At 44.6% G+C, this 16691-nt stretch overlaps 1 protein-coding gene across 1 annotated transcript in view; it reads right to left on the reverse strand.

Annotated features, from left to right (window-relative positions):
* Nucleotides 1-9816, reverse strand: part of RAMP3 (receptor activity modifying protein 3) — a 71026-nt gene extending 61210 nt beyond the window's left edge. The window contains exon 1 of the mRNA XM_030498646.1: nucleotides 9440-9816. Coding sequence (XP_030354506.1) covers nucleotides 9440-9491 — 52 coding nt within the window. The 5' untranslated portion in view covers nucleotides 9492-9816. The remainder of the gene's footprint in view (nucleotides 1-9439) is intronic.
* Nucleotides 9817-16691: the final 6875 nt, after the last annotated feature.

Below are 16691 nucleotides of genomic sequence, written 5' to 3' on the forward strand. Positions count from 1 at the left end.
GTAACCTCTAAACCAACCAAATTATATCTCTTAATAATTTGATTACAGATAAATATGCTTCTAGCAAGAGGAAGTGAAAGTCTTTTTTCACCCCCTAAACATCTGCACTTCTTCAGGTTCATTACAGCCTTCCGTGGTACCGCTGCTGTGCTCTCCATTTTACACCAGCTACGGAAATGATGACAGAACTAGTAAGAGATTTGTCTCAGTCACAAGCAAGAACCAGCATCGCACCAAGTACAGTGTGACCCAGCAGTGGTCTGGTGCCAGGACCTCTATTTCACCACTACCTCCTCTCAGAACATGTTACCAAAGTAACTGAATAACATGACAATCTCTCTGCCCAAAAGATAATAATTGTGAAATGTGTCTGCTGTGCAATTTATGGGAAAGGTACATCACCAAATGAGGCAGCACGGTTCAGATCTATCCCCTGCAAAAAGCCAGACAGTTTGCAATTGATTGTGAAGAGATACACCCCCCCCCCCAGTCACATCAGAACTGTGACAGCCCCCAGAGCTGGCCATCCGCATCCAGGACCTCAGTCTGGCACCGTACCACCTAATCATCTGGAAGCACATACTAGAACTAAGGGATGCTCATTATTGTAACCCAACTGCCTGCCATTAGTCAAAAAGGCAGGAAAACGCAGAAGAAAATGTGATGTGACATGAGATTTCCCTATAATTAGGAAACATAAGGTCAGCACAATACTGACTTTACTCTATACCTATCCACCTGTGAATGAGTATAAAACACCAGTCCCCCGAGGCAAATAGTCTGCTCCTGTGGATGGCCTGAAAGAGAAGTCAAGCAACATTTCTTTTTTAATAACCTTGGGAAAGGGAAATGACCCGTGAAGGTTTCGCAGACAAGGTCACAGCACACTCCCTCCTGAGGAAGTCTTTAAAACCATGGGATACTTGAAGACATTAAAAGTTTCTTCTTCCCTTGACAGGCAGAACATTTAAATCAAGCTACTGTCATCATAGAAAACCTGAGAAAATGTGGGGGTTTGCCCTTTTCTGACCAGACAACAAAAATCCCCGTCCTGCACATCTACCTTCTCTGGATGCTGCGTGTCCTACTCCACTCGCAGACTCCTAATGCTGTTACATACTGTGCTGAGGCATTACATCAACATAATTTCAGCAGAATCATGCCTCCAGTGAATTCTACACCTACCATGAAACAGTAAGTTGGCCTGACCATTCAAATGTGGGCTGTTTTGCTTCAGTAGCCCAGCTCACCTACCAGTGCTCCAGAGCTCTGGATACTCAAACTACATGATCACAGAATATTTTCAGTGACATATTGCCATGAAGAACTCAAAAGAGCAATAAAACTAACAAAATCTCAGAGGTTAATGTGTCTATGTATACTGCTATATATATACCTGCTAACTGTAGGTCTGTGTGGCTCTTCACAACAGCATCCTTGCTGCAAGGAATAAACACTGAAAACATCCTTAGCCATTTGGCACGGTAGCGCGATCCCTGCACGCCACCATTTTCCCTGGATAGATATCCCCACAGGAAACTGCACAGCAGCAGGCTCTGGTATAGGAAACTACTTAGGCCAATCCTGGAGTAAATAATTACTCTCAGTGGATATGAGAAGCAGAACTGAACCACAGAGGAAAACAAATTCCCAGGTATCTCCCCCGCAATGCAGGGCACATCTGGCTGCTCATGCAGAACCCCATGCTGCTCAGTTTGCACTTTATTTACATTGATTTTATGTTTCCTAACACAGTTGCTTTGTTTTCCAAATAGCAGGTGCCACCAAAGGAGTAAGAGGATATGACAGTGACAGGTTTAAACTTCTTTTTCTTCTTTCCACCATCTGCTATCTTAGAATCACAGAATCATAGAATCAACCAGGTTGGAAAAGACCTTTAAGCTCATCCAGTCCAACCGTTGCCCAGCACTGCCAAGGCCACCACTAACCCATGGCACTGAGGGCCTCGTCTACACACTGTGTGAACACTTGCAGGGACGGTGACTCCAGCACTGCCCTGAGCAGCCTGTTGCAATGCCTGAGCACCTTTTGGGGAAGGAATTGTTCCTCATCTCCAGTCTAAACCTCCCCTGGTGCAGCTTGAGGCCGTTTCTTCTTGTCTTATCACTTGTTACTTGGGAGAAGGGACCAGCCACTACCTTGCTTATACATTAACATTGTAAAAGTTGTGAAAATTCATTACAATTACTCCTGAGGAATAGAAACAAGGCATTTACTAGTAAGAGTTCCATTAAAAACTTACAGTAACAAAGGTATGCATACAGTATTAAGCCAGTAAAACCTTTAAATTAAAGTTTTCTTTACAACCATTAACAACCTCCATCCTCGTTTTCATTCATGTCAGTATTTTATTAAGAAAACTTAAAAAAGGGTAGTGTGTCTGACCTTGTTTTGTCAAGCAGCCCAAGACCTAAACACATTTCAGCAACAGTAGACGAGCAGTGCTTCCATTTTCATAGAAAACTAAGACTCTGCTAGGAATATGCCAGTTAACAAGTATGGAAAACCAAATGAAAGTGAACACTGCAGGGAAAAATGCTATACCACAGTTCTTCCTGAGCTAAGAAAATTGCTAGGGCATGAGGAAGAAATCATTCATCACTGTTTGTGGAGCCAGGTCGAAGCAGTGAACACAACCAACCCTGAAGAGCAGGCTCCTGAGAAGATCTTCAGATCTCCACATTTTGAGCTCTGGGATGGCTGATCCATAGCCCAGAGTCCCCTGCTGCACAGCCACCCTATTGTGGTCACTATTCAAACCTTCTTCACAGAGGCTTTTTCTCAAGCTTTCACCCTATAAACAATAAAAAAGCCTTCAATAACTTGAGACTGAAGCTAAAGCTGCTTTTGGGGGTTACACAAACAAACATCTGCATAAAGCCAGCTGCAGAAAGATTTATGTCCCACTATTCAATAGCAGCACCAGAGCTAACTGTGTAACTGTGGGTCTGCCTGCTCAGCTAACACTTCTCTTTTGTAATTTGGTGTGGTGCTGACCCTGGCTGGACACTGGTGCCCACCAAGGCACTCTATCACCCCTGCTCCTCGGCTGCACGGGGGAGAGAAGATATAATGAAAGGCTCATGGTTAAGGACAGGGAGAGATCACTCACCAGTTACCATACAGGAAAAACAGGCTCGACTTGGGGAAATTAATTTAAGTTACTGCCAATCAAAATCAGAGCAGGGTAATAAGAAATAAAACCAAATCTTAAACACCTTCCCTCTACCCTACCCTTTTTACCTGAGCTCAACTTTACTCCTGATTACTTCCTCTCCTCAAGTGGTGCAAGGGGGCAGAGAGTGGGGGTTGTTCATCACACGTTGCCTCTACCACTCCTTCCTCTTCACACTCTTTCCCTGCTCCAACATGGAGTCTATCCCATAGGAGATAGTTCTCCATGAACTTCTCCAACTTGAGTCCTTCCCACAGAAGCACATTTGCAGCCACTATGCCAGAAAAAAACATGAAGAGAAAATCTGTTCCACAGCCCCGTGTGGCTATCAGGCAGCACAGCCCTGATGCCAAGGCTGAGATACCCTTCAAGCAAGGGGCCCCTCTCCACTCCAAAGCTGCAGAGCATGTCCAGGTCACCCAGAGGCAGCAGAGTCCCTTCACATCAAACTAACTGTAAGCACCCGAGTGGCCTTTGCATCACTGCATCAGGAGGACATGTTCCTCACAGCCCTGAAGATATTCTCCAGTGCACAGAGGGTGAGCAAGAGAGAGGACTACAAACCAAACCTAAAGTCCAAGAGATTAAGTCTTGGAAGAAACCTGGACTTTGTGTCCTACTGATGATCACTTGAATGATTCTACAAGATGCTATTTCTGTCCCAGTATCTCCCCACCTCTTCACAATACCCTCTGGCTGTGAACTCTCTTTTCATTTCTGCTGAAGGCAAGAGAGCCGTACAGACTAAGAGCTGCACACCCTGTCAAATCTCAAGCTATGTATTTTGAGACAACAAAAATGCAAGGATGCTTTCTAAAGATGAGAGTCTCTAGCATCAATCTGCACACAAAGGGGTGCAAAAGAAATCTGCCACTTCCCCAAATTCTAAATTCCCACAAGCAGTGACAGTCATTAACGGCCGAAGTGAATGACACTATTTCTTCTCACATCGCCCACACAACCTTTCCCCAGGTCACACTCTCCAAAATAAGGGCAAATCAGTCACATTTATTTGAATGTGAAAGCAATAACACAGATGCTTTACCATAGGGTGTGGTGCTTCTGCACAGCACTTTGCTTACTCAGCTTAATCTGGTTAGATGTGAACAAGATGTGCTTCCATCAGCCTGGTGCTGTGCAAGGGCCCCAGCAGTGCCTATCGCATTGTCCTCTTCAGGTCGGAGTCTCCCTGGCTTGGAGCACAGCTGGAGCAAGTGACATTCCGTTTGCAGAAGGCCATCAGCCTGGCTTCAGACAGACAAAATGATGTATTCCAGGGGATAAATTGAGGCCACCAGCTGCTATGCAGACATGCCCTTTGTACAAGCCAATGTGGTAAGGCATGTCAAGCTGCTCTGGAGATGAAAGTTGGGACCCTCTCTAGCCTTCGGACCATTTCTAACAGTGCCATCGCATTTCCTTTTAAAGCCTTTAGAGAGGAACAAAGCTGCCTCCTCTTTTCAGGCTGATTTCAGGGAATCTAACAGAGATCAAGCCTAAAAACTCATGGAAAAGAAGGCTTTCTCCTATTCTGCTTTCCTTCTTCCTTTCCTCATACCTACACGTTTTCCTCCCAAATGACCCAAGAGTTCTTCAGGCAGCTTTTACACATTCTACATATATATTCACATTATAAAGTGTCAATTTTTGTCATTTATATTTTCCAGTGTATCTCAGCGCAAGCCTGGCTGTGAAGAGACTCTTATTTTAGAAACGAAATCACAGGCTGCTTTCATAAAACACAAAATAATACACTTGTACACTTTTATTCTGAAGTAAGATGGCTCATGCGACAGCTTTCGCTAACACAGAAAGGTGCAAATTAAAACAGGCTTCATTAAGTTTGTGAAAATTAATCTCTTTATGAGCTTTAAATGAGAACACAGTTTGCTTTCTTCATACTTCTCAAGCACTAATTTCAATAGCAAAGACACAGATGGTAGCAAGTGGTGTTTTGTAAAGGACCCCCTCGCTGCATTTCTTTCCTTGGTAAGCAAAAGTGGAATTTGCTTTGCCTCCAACCCAAGCCATGAAATCACCTCTGTTACCAATGGAGAGGTGAGAGAAACTGAAACAACAAACTGTACAAAAACTGTTACTGTTGCAGCAGTTTAAAGACAACTTCATTGGCAAAACCTTGCATGGTTCCCCTTGAGCCACCCCAGCCATGCTCAAGACCATGTCCTTAAAACCTTGTGGTCTCTACGTATCTGCACCTATAGCAATACCTGTCTATCCCAGGATAGACTTCTAGCTTCACTTCACAGCCTCTGATGGTTTGCCTCATAGATTTGGCTAAAATAAACCTAAAAGCTAAGCCCTCATACCTCAAAGGTATTTAAAACCCTGACTACTATGTAGGTGGGGCCCCCAACACAAGAGGGACATGGAGCTGTTGGAGTGAGTCCAGAGGAGGCCACCTATGGAGATGCTGCAAGGGCTGGAGCAGCTCTGCTCTGGAGCCAGGCTGAGAGAGCTGGGCTGGGTCAGCCTGGAGAAGAGAAGGCTCCTCAAGGGGAGACCTTAGAGCAGCTCCAGTGCCTAAAGGGGCTACAAGAAACCTGGAGAGGGGCTTTGGACAAGGGTCTGTAGGAACAGGACAAGGGGGAATGGCTGTAACCTGCCAGACGGGAGACTGAGATTAGATATAAGGAAGAAGCTCTTCCCTGTGAGGGTGCTGAGGCACTGACACAGGGTGCCTAGAGAAGCTGTGGCTGCCCCATCCCTGGCAGTGTTCAAGGCCAGGTTGGACACAGGGGCTTGGAGCAACCTGCTCTAGTGGAAGGTGTCCCTGCCTGTGGCAGGGGGTTGGAACTGGATGAGCTTTAAGGTCCCTTCAAACCCAAACCAGATTCTATGATAAGAGCAAGAATTTACTAGCTAAATGGTTTCCAGGAATGGATCTCATTGATGTAAATCAGGTTTAGAAAGCCCATTTTCCTCCTTCCCACTTTCAATTCGGAGTTCCCTTCAAACACACAGTGGAATTACCCCCGGCTGCTGGGACGGAGGCAGCTGGAGATGGCATTTTATGCTCTATGCTACCACCTGCAGCCCACTTGCAGTCACCACAGGCAACTGAGCGCGGACAGGACGAACCCGTCCCCTGCTGTATGGTGCAGACCTCAGGAAAAGGCCAACACCTCTCCGAAAAAGGAATCAAGAGATACAAAAAGGGTGAAGGGTGGTGGGAAAGATGTCTGTATCCAACAGTAAGTTGGAACAGAGTCTGGATTTCTGCTCGATGCTTTGCTTTCAGGATGGATGTTGGTGGGGTCCGCTCACCATCTTCCTGCTTGCCTGGCGTTGAAAATTGCATCTTCAGAAAAAGCAGCATCATTTTGGAACAGAAGCGGTTTTGTTAAAACTCTCTGGTCTGTCTCAAAATCAGATGTTCTGCTTTGCAAAGGTTTATTTGTCTTACACGCACACCCACCTGGATTTATTAAATTCAAAACTCCTACAATGGTTTTCCCTTTCTTCGTTCCACCCTTTGCAGCTGCAGAACAGCATGATATATTCATAAGAAAGTAATGGAAAAAACTTGATTTGGATTTCAAACTTTAGCCCAATAAAATTGTTTCCTGTTTGTTTTTTTTTCCCCATTAAGAGTCCCAACTCCCCAGGAGTTATGGACACCGTGTTCCACGCAAGGGGAGCTCGGGACCTTACAGAACTCAGATTTTAACACACAGCTTTTCATTATTGTTTGCAGGCTGAGGTCTGGTCTTTAAAATAGGAAGTAAGAATGGGAGCCTGGAGCCAGGCTCTGTTCCCAGCTTTCCAACTGTCCAGTTGTTCACCTCTGGCCAGAATGCTAAACTTCACTAACCGCTGTGAAACAGGATGATGAAATGCAAACAGCTATAGACAGTCTTTGAAATCTGCATAGGGAAACTGCTCCAGATAAGAATCACATCACCTCTCTCTACAGGGGTATACATATATGTACTGAGAAACATTCCTCTAGAATTGAAATAAATACCCATTTTATTCTAGTAGCATCTTTCAACTCACATACAAATAGTACCACTGAAATGCCAGCATTATGTGAAGGATGAAGGAGTAAATGTCTGGACATGGATGCAGAAACAGCGACTTGTGTAAAATAACCTACTTATTCTGTTAAAAGGCTTGGTCAAGCCCTTCAGTTTCTCCTTGCCTCAGTTTCCATAGGTAGAAGTGGAATAAAGAATCTGGTATTATGGTATACACATAATTTCTGAGGCACTCACATTCTGCAGTAAGTAGGTATGTTCTAAGTACCTCCAGCTCTGCTAAGCAAAGCACAGAGGACTTCACCAGGCAGCTGGTGTTTCCAGCTCTGGATGTTATCAGCACTTCATAAGACAAACAGTACTGATGATCACATGTCTGTGGAGCAGGTACCTCAGTTCACACCTTCTTTCCCCTTCAATAAACACACACAGAGCAAATCCAACTCCTACGGTCACTGAGCTTCCAGTAAGCAAACACACTGCCTTTTTTGCCATCCTCACTAAGGAGGCACAATGCATCAGATGGTTCTACGTAGTGATAATGTGTCAAGTGCCCTAGGCAGAAGCATATGCAGAAAGCAGTGGTTACAGAAGTACAGTCCCCATCCCCACGCAGACAGGCTTCCCACTGGATTCAGTGAGAACTAACACTGAGGAATCCTGGCAAGAGTTTTATCTTAATGAGAGAGGCCACAGGCTTCTGGTTGATCAAAAGAGGCCATTAGGAGAAAGGGAAGAAAGTACATTCAATTCAAGTAAAAATCCTTCTGAAATAACTAATATTACAAGTATGTTTGTATTACCAAAAGAAGAGCTTTAGTTTTCTACCACTTAAGGCTTTCCTTATTTAAACACCTCAATTTCATATCATCTATCTTCCACATCACTTTCAGGGCTTTCCTACTAGTTAATTAGTCTAGTTTCATTAGTTCTTGATTTTATCTATCCTTTCCAATTCCAAGCAAAAGTAATGCATTATCAGTTCACAGATATCCTTAAAATCTTTTTGTGTGTGCTATTCTATTAAGAAAGCAACTAGCACAGCCAAAAAAGCCTAGCACAATTGATTTACCTGTGTGTCTCTGGTGAAAAATGTCTTCCTGTAGCTTTCGAAGCTACAGGGACATTGTCCCTCACTCCACTCATCCTCTGAAAATAAATCTCCAGTGAGCAATTTTGCTTTGTAAAAGTGAAAAAGGATGTCTCCACATACACTGCCTGGTTCAAGACAGGCAGATGCCTGCCTGGTTCAAGACTGAATAAATCCTTCATGTGTCAAGACAGGTGTTGGTTTCTATTCCTTTTCAGCTGGGAAATAACAATAAATCTGAGTGATTAAGGTTAGATTTTAGCAGTCCTCAAGCCACAAAGAATCAGAAAATGTATGCATCTCACATGTCACTCTTTTGACAGACCGGGTCAAGACGATGCTACCGAACACTGTCAGTATAACTATCCATTTATTCGTGAGTCTTTCCTAGAAAGATGTCCAGTGTTTACCAGCTTCGTACTTTAGAAGGGGCGTAAAGTTAGCAAACAAAGTTATAAAGTCCTCAGATAAACCTTCTAAACATACGAGGCCCGAATTTCTTCTCCCCTATCTGTGGCTCACGAGGACTTGATCACATCTCTGGGTTTACTGCTGGGTGAAGATCAGAGCTGACTTCTCCCAGCGACTTTTGACCTGACTGCAACATATTAAATCTGGCTAAGACAAGCTACATGACAGTGAAAAAAGATAGCTCTTCTAGCAGTAGAGTTACTCTAAGTGAAAGATCTGAAGGATAGCTGCACTTTACAACAGCCTGTTTGCAACCCAACTGCTCCAACGGGAATCTACCTCTCGCCTGCACTGGAAAACCTTCCCCAACGGCCAACCCTGCCTCGCCAGCATCGGCTTTGGGATCCCAGACGGAAAGCAAGACTAACGCTAGAAGTCGCTGAGATCGTTTTCCGGGGGGGCTGCGCGCCCTGGGCCGGGTTTCGGGGCTCTCCCCCGGTGAGGGTGGATGGGGGGGTGCAGCTGGCGGCGGGATGCTGGACCGGCGGATGACCGGAACGTTCCCGCCGCGCTGCTCGGGATGGAGAGCTCCGGAGAGGATCAGTCATTCCCCGCAGCGGAGGGGAAGCTCCGGAGGGGAGCAGTCCCTGCAGCCCCCCGCGGACCCACCCTACCTGCCTGCTCCCCAAGGGACCCCCGAGGAAAACCTCACTCCCCGAGCGATGCTCCTGCCCCGGCACTTACCCCACAGCAGCAGGACGGGGAGCTGCGGCCGGCGGCAGCCCGGCGCCTCCATCCCGGCGGCGAGGGGCCGCGGTGCTCGGAGCCCGCATGGGGCGGCCGGTCCGCCGGCGCGCAGGGCCCGGGCCCGCCTCAGCCGCCCCGCCGCGGAGCCTCCTCTTCATGCCTCGGCGGCCAGCCCCGGGCGGCGGCGGGGGGCGGGACCCCGCGGGGGGAGCCGCTCCCCCGACCCGGGGGGGGGTCCCAGCGCCGAGGCGGGGGGGGAAGAGGCGGGACCCCGCGGCCGGCGCTGCCGCGGAGGGAGCGCGGTGTATGCGCGGGGTGCGCACGGTGGACGGTGGATGTGTGTGTGTGAGCTCGGGAGTGTGCATGTGCGGGCACACCGGGGCATCCCTCCGACAGCCACAGCAGGAGGGATGCTTCTCGCGACCTCCGGGGCAGGGGGGTGTTTGGGAAGGGGGAAGAAGCTTCCATTTTGGGGGGAAATGGTTCTGGTCCCAAGCGTCCGAAGGCTTCAGGGGCTCCCTGGAGCCAGAGCAGCCTCCCCCATCCTGCCACAACATCCTGGCACTGGGGCTGAAGGCAGAAAGGAGGATGGAGCGAGGAGGTGGCTGGTCTCTTCTCCCAAGTAACAAGTGATAGGACAAGAGGAAACGGCCTCAAGCTGTGCCAGGAGAGGCTTAGACTGGAGATTAGGAACAATTTCTTCCCGAGAGGGTGCTCAGGCATTGGAACAGGCTGCCCAGGGAATACACCAAGGCAGCGGTGCAATCACTGTCGCCGGAGTGTTCACAAACTGTGTAGATGACATGGTCTAATGGTGGCCTTGGCAGTGCTGGGATAACGGTTGGATTTGATGATCTTAAAGATCTTTTCCAACCTGATTGATTCTATGATGCTAGCACACTTAGTATGTACAGCTAAACATGGGCAGTGAGCTAGCCTAACCCCACACAGCACCAGAGCAGAGCAGCAGGAGCTCTAAGGAAACGCTTAATGTGTTTTTTTGTTGCCATGTCATCTCTGCGTGGCTCTTTTCACAGAACGGCACGGCTCCTAATTTTCATCAATATTTAAAGGCTGCATTCCTGGAGCTCTCTAGGAAATCAGCATCTCCAGCAAGAAACACCAGGCTGAGAAGCTGCTGAAGAAGCCTCTTCTTAGCTAAAAATAATTGTACTGCTCAGCAATATAAAGAGTCAGAGTGTGTTTCTAGGTACATGGACACTCCACCTCAGTAACAGCCTTTTAGCAGATCATCACTGCCATTGTTAAAGGTCAAATGTACCATAAAACTTCATATTTCAGAAAGATCTTCATATCATACACAAGAATAAAGGGTGCTTTTATGTATCTTTCAGATTGTTCCCGGTGAGCCTGTACGCTTGTGTAGCATGGTGCCTTCAAACACTCTGTGGAGAGTGGGTACCCAACACAGTAGCAGAATAATGCACTGCACATGCCTCCAAAAGCAAACTACTCAACACACAAACTCCGTCTGATTTATCCTGTTATCTAGGCTGAAGGAAATGGAAAACTTGGGAAACCACAGAGAAGGCTGGGAATCCAGTGTTGAAACAGTTCTGCAGATATTTAAGTGTGTCAGTTATAATGAACCTCCTAACATTTGTGTGCCACTTTTTCCTCTTGGCTGAAAGCAAATCTTGTAACACACCATAAGCCATAAATAAACCATAGCTCAGGGAGATCATGCTCCAGCAGAGGGGCTGCCACTGCTGCTTTGGAAGGAGTGTTTGCAAGCTGCTCCTGCCAGAAGGAGCTACACTGAAATGACAAGTATGAAGACACATATACCACAGACTTGCTATAGCACCCTTCCTAACAGTGAGATCTTGAATCCCCTCATCGAATCTGTTAATGGCAATATCTGAAGCTACAATTCTTATTTTCAAGAACTTGGACTGATCTTCAGGAGGATTAGGATGCATCATGGTTTATATGCAATATTATACATCAAACAATATTCAGTATATTATACAATATACAGTATACCAGCAACTTTTTTTTGTCAAATAAATATGGAGATAATGCTGGTGATTTTCCTTTACATCTTTTGTATTTGGTTTCTTTCAGATGAGAAACTGGCAATTTTTAAAAGTGAATGTTACTGCTTCCAGCTACCAAGATCCAGCAAGAGCTTCCCATTTTATGCTTGCAGCAGGTAGTGTAAAGGTGCAAACAGTACCTTTGAGGTAGAACAGCTAAAATTCATAGATAAATGCACTAATTTGGAATGCTGTATTGAACCACAAGCCAACTATGCTAGGGGGTATCTTCAGCAACATGCTCTAGAGTAAGTCTGATTCACAGGTGTACCTGAACAAAACTGTCACAGTGTTCAAACAATCAGCAAGAGGCAACTTTGGCTGTTGGCAGGTTTTCATTAAGATTGCCTCTCCCCCATCTGTTGCAGTAATGCCAGTAAATTTACTTCAGAAGGGCTGCAAACCTTTTTATTCTGCAAATCTGCCCTAGTAGCATCATGTCTCTATATCAGGAGTAGAAATCCAGTTCAATTTCAGAATGAGAAATGCTGTAAATGCTGTGCAAAGCCCTGAATCCCATCCCCAGCAATATGCAGTAGCAATAACCTCAAAGCCATAATCTGTTGTAATTTCCAAACATACAACCTTTTGCAGGTACCCTGCAGATAGTGTTAGAATCACATTACTTCAGGCGTGGTTTTAGAACACTTAAATCTGATACTAAGCCACTGTCTAACAAAAATATAAGTAAAATTATAGCAATAGACAGGTAGGCAGTTGTTCCAGTATGGAAAGTTCCCAAGGAGCCTGAGATGAGATGGAATGAGTCACGCCTTCCAGGGCAGGTATTATCATTAGCAGTGCAAGATAATGCAATAAACTCTCATGCTCCAGAGGTTAAACCGATCCAACATAAATTAAAAACTAATAAATGATAGAATAAATCAGTAAGAAGCTGAAGACATTACACTATGGAAAGCAACACTGCCTTTCGCTGTCACCTCAAGTACCGGCCTGGACAGAGCAGTGGCTTTCCTGCATGGAGAGTCTTCACCCAGCGTTGGGCAGAAAGTTTTCTTCTCCTCTTCCCAGCACAGCTATTTTGTATAAAAGATACATGAAGATTTTAAGACCACGTTTTATAGGACTGATTGCTGGAGTGAGGTTTGAAAAAGTAGGTTCAGTTCATCTGTGGTTTTAAATTAAAGTAGGCCATCTTTCCCATTCAGTGCTCCTAAGAGCCTTTCCTGCTCCAGAAACTGAAGAACTCAAAGGCATCTGCAGGTCACTAAGATAATTTCCTCCTTCATATTCTGCTTGTGTAATCCCACACAAATCTTTTCTCCTGCCTCTTTACCATCTATATAGGAAATGTACAAACATAAAAAATGGCTTTTTCCCATGACTCCAAGGCCATACTGTGGTGTATTGATTGCACATAAAAGCCAACTGGATTTCGAGTCAGTTAAATTTGATGAGCTGAAACTCTTTATGCCTATATTACCTGAAATGAAGGGGGAGGAAAAAAGCCCACATTTCTCTATGTAAAGATCTTTTTTTTTTTTTTTTTTTTTTTTTTTTTAAAAAAAAGCAGACATGGATTAGGGAAGCTCACAAATATTTTGCCAGCCTTCTAAAACTCCACTTTTTAAGCCATGTGTGAATGTGCTCTGTGATTTCAGCAGGCATCCCATGTTCACAGCAAAACATCTAAGCAGTGTGTACATTTCAAACTGCACTGTTTCACAGCTCTAAGTATTCAACACGCCTAAGAGCATTTTATTTTACACACCTAACTATGACATGACAGCCTTCCCACCGGCACAGCATGTGGGCTTTGTTTGAAGGAACCAGAACATTCAATTAACTTTGTTTCCACACTAGTTTCTAGCATGGTAAATTGTCTCGATGCAAAAACCAAATCAAGCTACTTCTATATACTGCTCCATCAACACCAATACCTACAACTAGTAAAAATGGTTCCACAAGCCACGAGGGAGATCAAGGAAAGCAGACAGATTGTATGGGAGAATGGCAAACACCATCTCCCCTCCCTGCTGGAGGGAAGGTCCCCTGTCAAGGGTCCTCTGCCAAGATTCCCACCCCTCGTTTTACAGCCAGAGGTACAAAAGGCTCCCATCAAAGGACCCGAGCATGAATCTGTAAGAGCTGGGATGTCTCCCTGATTCCTAGCTGTTTTTCTCTTATCAGAAGGAGCATCCCAAGGCTGCTGGTGACTGTATGGCATACACGTTGTGATCTCCTCATTGTACACAGCTGTTCTTTTTCCACACCAGGCAGAAGCTTTAGTGTAACAGAAAGCCTTTGTAATTTGGCTCAGGCATGGGAAACAAATCATGCCTTCACTTTTAAAGTAAACATTACCAAAATGCATACAACGCTTTATTCCTTCTAGACTAAATAAAGCCAAAGTTAATTCATGGGGTTTCAAACACTTCACTGTCAGTTATGTTCTAGAGGCCCTGAATTTTTATTCAGAAAATGCATTTATTTTTTTCATGCCAAGCTGTCTGATCAGTTTGGGAAATGCCAGCAAGGGAATATGTAGACTGTCTGTATACATGGCTGTGTCTCTGAGAAATTACTCAGCTTGGAAAAATCAGGGAGGAAGGTACAAGAAGAGAAATGGAAACACAGCCCTATGTTTTTTTCTTTTTAGAAATAGTAACACTGGTACAATCTCTCTCCACACAAAAATCTTACAGAGCTGAAGACTGAAATCTTACACGACTGAGTTACCAATCTTCTTGCAGCCATCTGAAGGAATACTCAGGGATCATTTCATAACCTCCAAAGACAGCTGACTCTGCAGAGATTAGTGAAGCAGCACAAACCTACCTGCAACAGAAAGCAGCAAAGCCTATTCGAGTTCCCTCTGAGTTCAGGACTTCTGACTGCACAAGCAGGCTCTGATCAGTGCCATTACGAACCATCCAGCATCTCCCTAGCATGAAACCAGACTAATTATCCTTCTCAGGTGCATGAAAGACAGGCTTTAGGGCTGAGCAAGACAGATCCTAGGACGCTTCTTAGATGGGAAATTCTACACGTTTCGATTCCATGGAAAAATGGAGCACTATATAAAGTGGAAAATACTGCCATGGTAAATAAAACGTTATGTGGAGGCACAAAATGAGTGCAGTGCATAACACTTCCAATTTTCTGGCCCTAATTCCTACCATAGTTGTCCTTCTGAAGTAAAATAGAAAATAACCCTTGCAGCATGATGGTGCAGAGCTCCAGTTTCCATCACTTGAGGAGAAGAGCCAGAAAGCTTCCCCAGTGTCGTGCATTTGCTTTACTATCTCCCTTTCCCCTGACTGAGAAGTGATGCACAGTAAATACTTTTACTTCTTAACGGGAAAACGGAGAAAATTTGTTGGCAGTGTGCCTAAAACACATCACTGGTCATCACTGCAATTGAAAAGGGGAAGGGAAGAAAGAAAGGTGATGTGCCAGAGACACATCATTGCTCAGGTTATCCATCACTGTCATAGATCTTTCCAGGGATCTCAAATGTCTCCATTCACGAGGGGTTTTTCACCTTTTGAGCACATACTTTCATAAGCCTTGGGATTCCCTCCAAATGATTTCAATAAAGGAGACTAATCATTTCCCTCACATAGCAGTGAAACTACTGTTTGCATTTGAGTGCATCAATTAAAGGTTTAATCGAGTTTATTGCACTTATAGAAATGACAGCATCTGCTCAGATTCTGCTGACCCCAAATGACAGAGAATAGCTCAGTGTGCCAAGGGACCGTGACTCTCATTTGAGAGAATGACATGTCTCAAACATCTGGAGCAGCACAAAAATAAGAAGATGATGTGGATAGGAACAGGGAGTTGAAGATTTATCGTGGTAGCAGTCACTATCTTCCCCCTACAGCAAACAGCAGCGTATGCTGCAGAAATGGGTGTGCTCAATCTCTGATTCACTGAGAATTAACCTACATCTTAAGGAAATTCCAGCTATTATTAAGAAAAGTGTGTGTTTACAGGTTAGCTCACATTAAACAGTATCTATCCTCAAATAAAATCATAAAATACACAAGAAATGAAAGATTCTCTTTTCAAATATTCACTCTTTATAAAAGGCATCTTTCTTCATAAAGCTACCTTGAACAGAATATCTAACCCTTCGTATTTAATTGATTTGCTGCAGAAATCTCTCACTGCTTTTTCTTCTAGTAATACAGTGTTCTGCATCTCATGGAAGTACCAATGAAATCATACATGGGATCTCTTCTTACCATCACTCCTTTTTGTTTTCGACTTAGAAAAGATCAGAAACAACAAAATGAGACAGCGAGATTGTTCCATGCAAAGGAAGTGAACAACTAATAGAGATGAGCACAAATGCTTTAAATAACTTAGAATAACCGAGATAGGCATCTATTTTATTGGTAGATACAGATGTAAAATACTCCAAAGGCGAGCTATTTTTACCATTATTTCCTGAGATTTCTAAATCAGAGGAAGGATGTGAGTAAGTGGATGACAGGCAGCGCAGGTGGTGTACCACCGGCACGCATGCACACTCACCATCTCCATTTACTGTACCAGCCGGTTAATGAATTAGCTGCAGCTCAGTGATTTCAGGTGGAACTTACTGCTTGATTCTGGCAAGGGTATCAGGAATACTTGAAGCAAAGCCCAGTGTAAAAAGTACAGCAGCAGCTGCACTAGGGGAAGCAAGAGGTATCAGAAAATATGAAATCTCCCCCAGCCCAAAAGCCAAACGGAGGTTTAAAGTTCACAGTAAAGTCAGTGATGAACACGTGCCAAGGTGGGCTTTTGCACTGCTGTTGCAAGTGTGTCATTTGCTTCAATCATCCATCAGATCCTATCAAATAAATGGGAGTTTCAAAACCAACTCCAAACAGAATAACCTGAAACAAAAATACAATTATACTTCCCCAAGAATGCTCAGAGTGCATTTGGGGGGGGGAAGCATAAATATTTAACCAAAAACATATGCCTGTGCACACCATAAATTAGGCAACTACTTTTAAAAGACAGTATTACCTCCAAATACTTTTAACTTGCTCTGTCTTCTGCACATGTATCCCAACTGTTCCTCTATCAGAACAATCTCTGGTTATTTTCTGTTTACTTTTCAGAACGTTGCTATTTTAATTCTGAATGAAATGAATTGATTGAGCTTAAGGAAAGCTGCGTTCATGGGTTGAGCCAGTAATTCCATCTCTTAAATGAATACATTTCCT

The sequence above is a fragment of the Strigops habroptila genome, chromosome 1 (genome assembly GCF_004027225.2).
Source record: "Strigops habroptila isolate Jane chromosome 1, bStrHab1.2.pri, whole genome shotgun sequence".
In the NCBI taxonomy this organism is placed as follows: Eukaryota; Metazoa; Chordata; class Aves; order Psittaciformes; family Psittacidae; genus Strigops; species Strigops habroptila.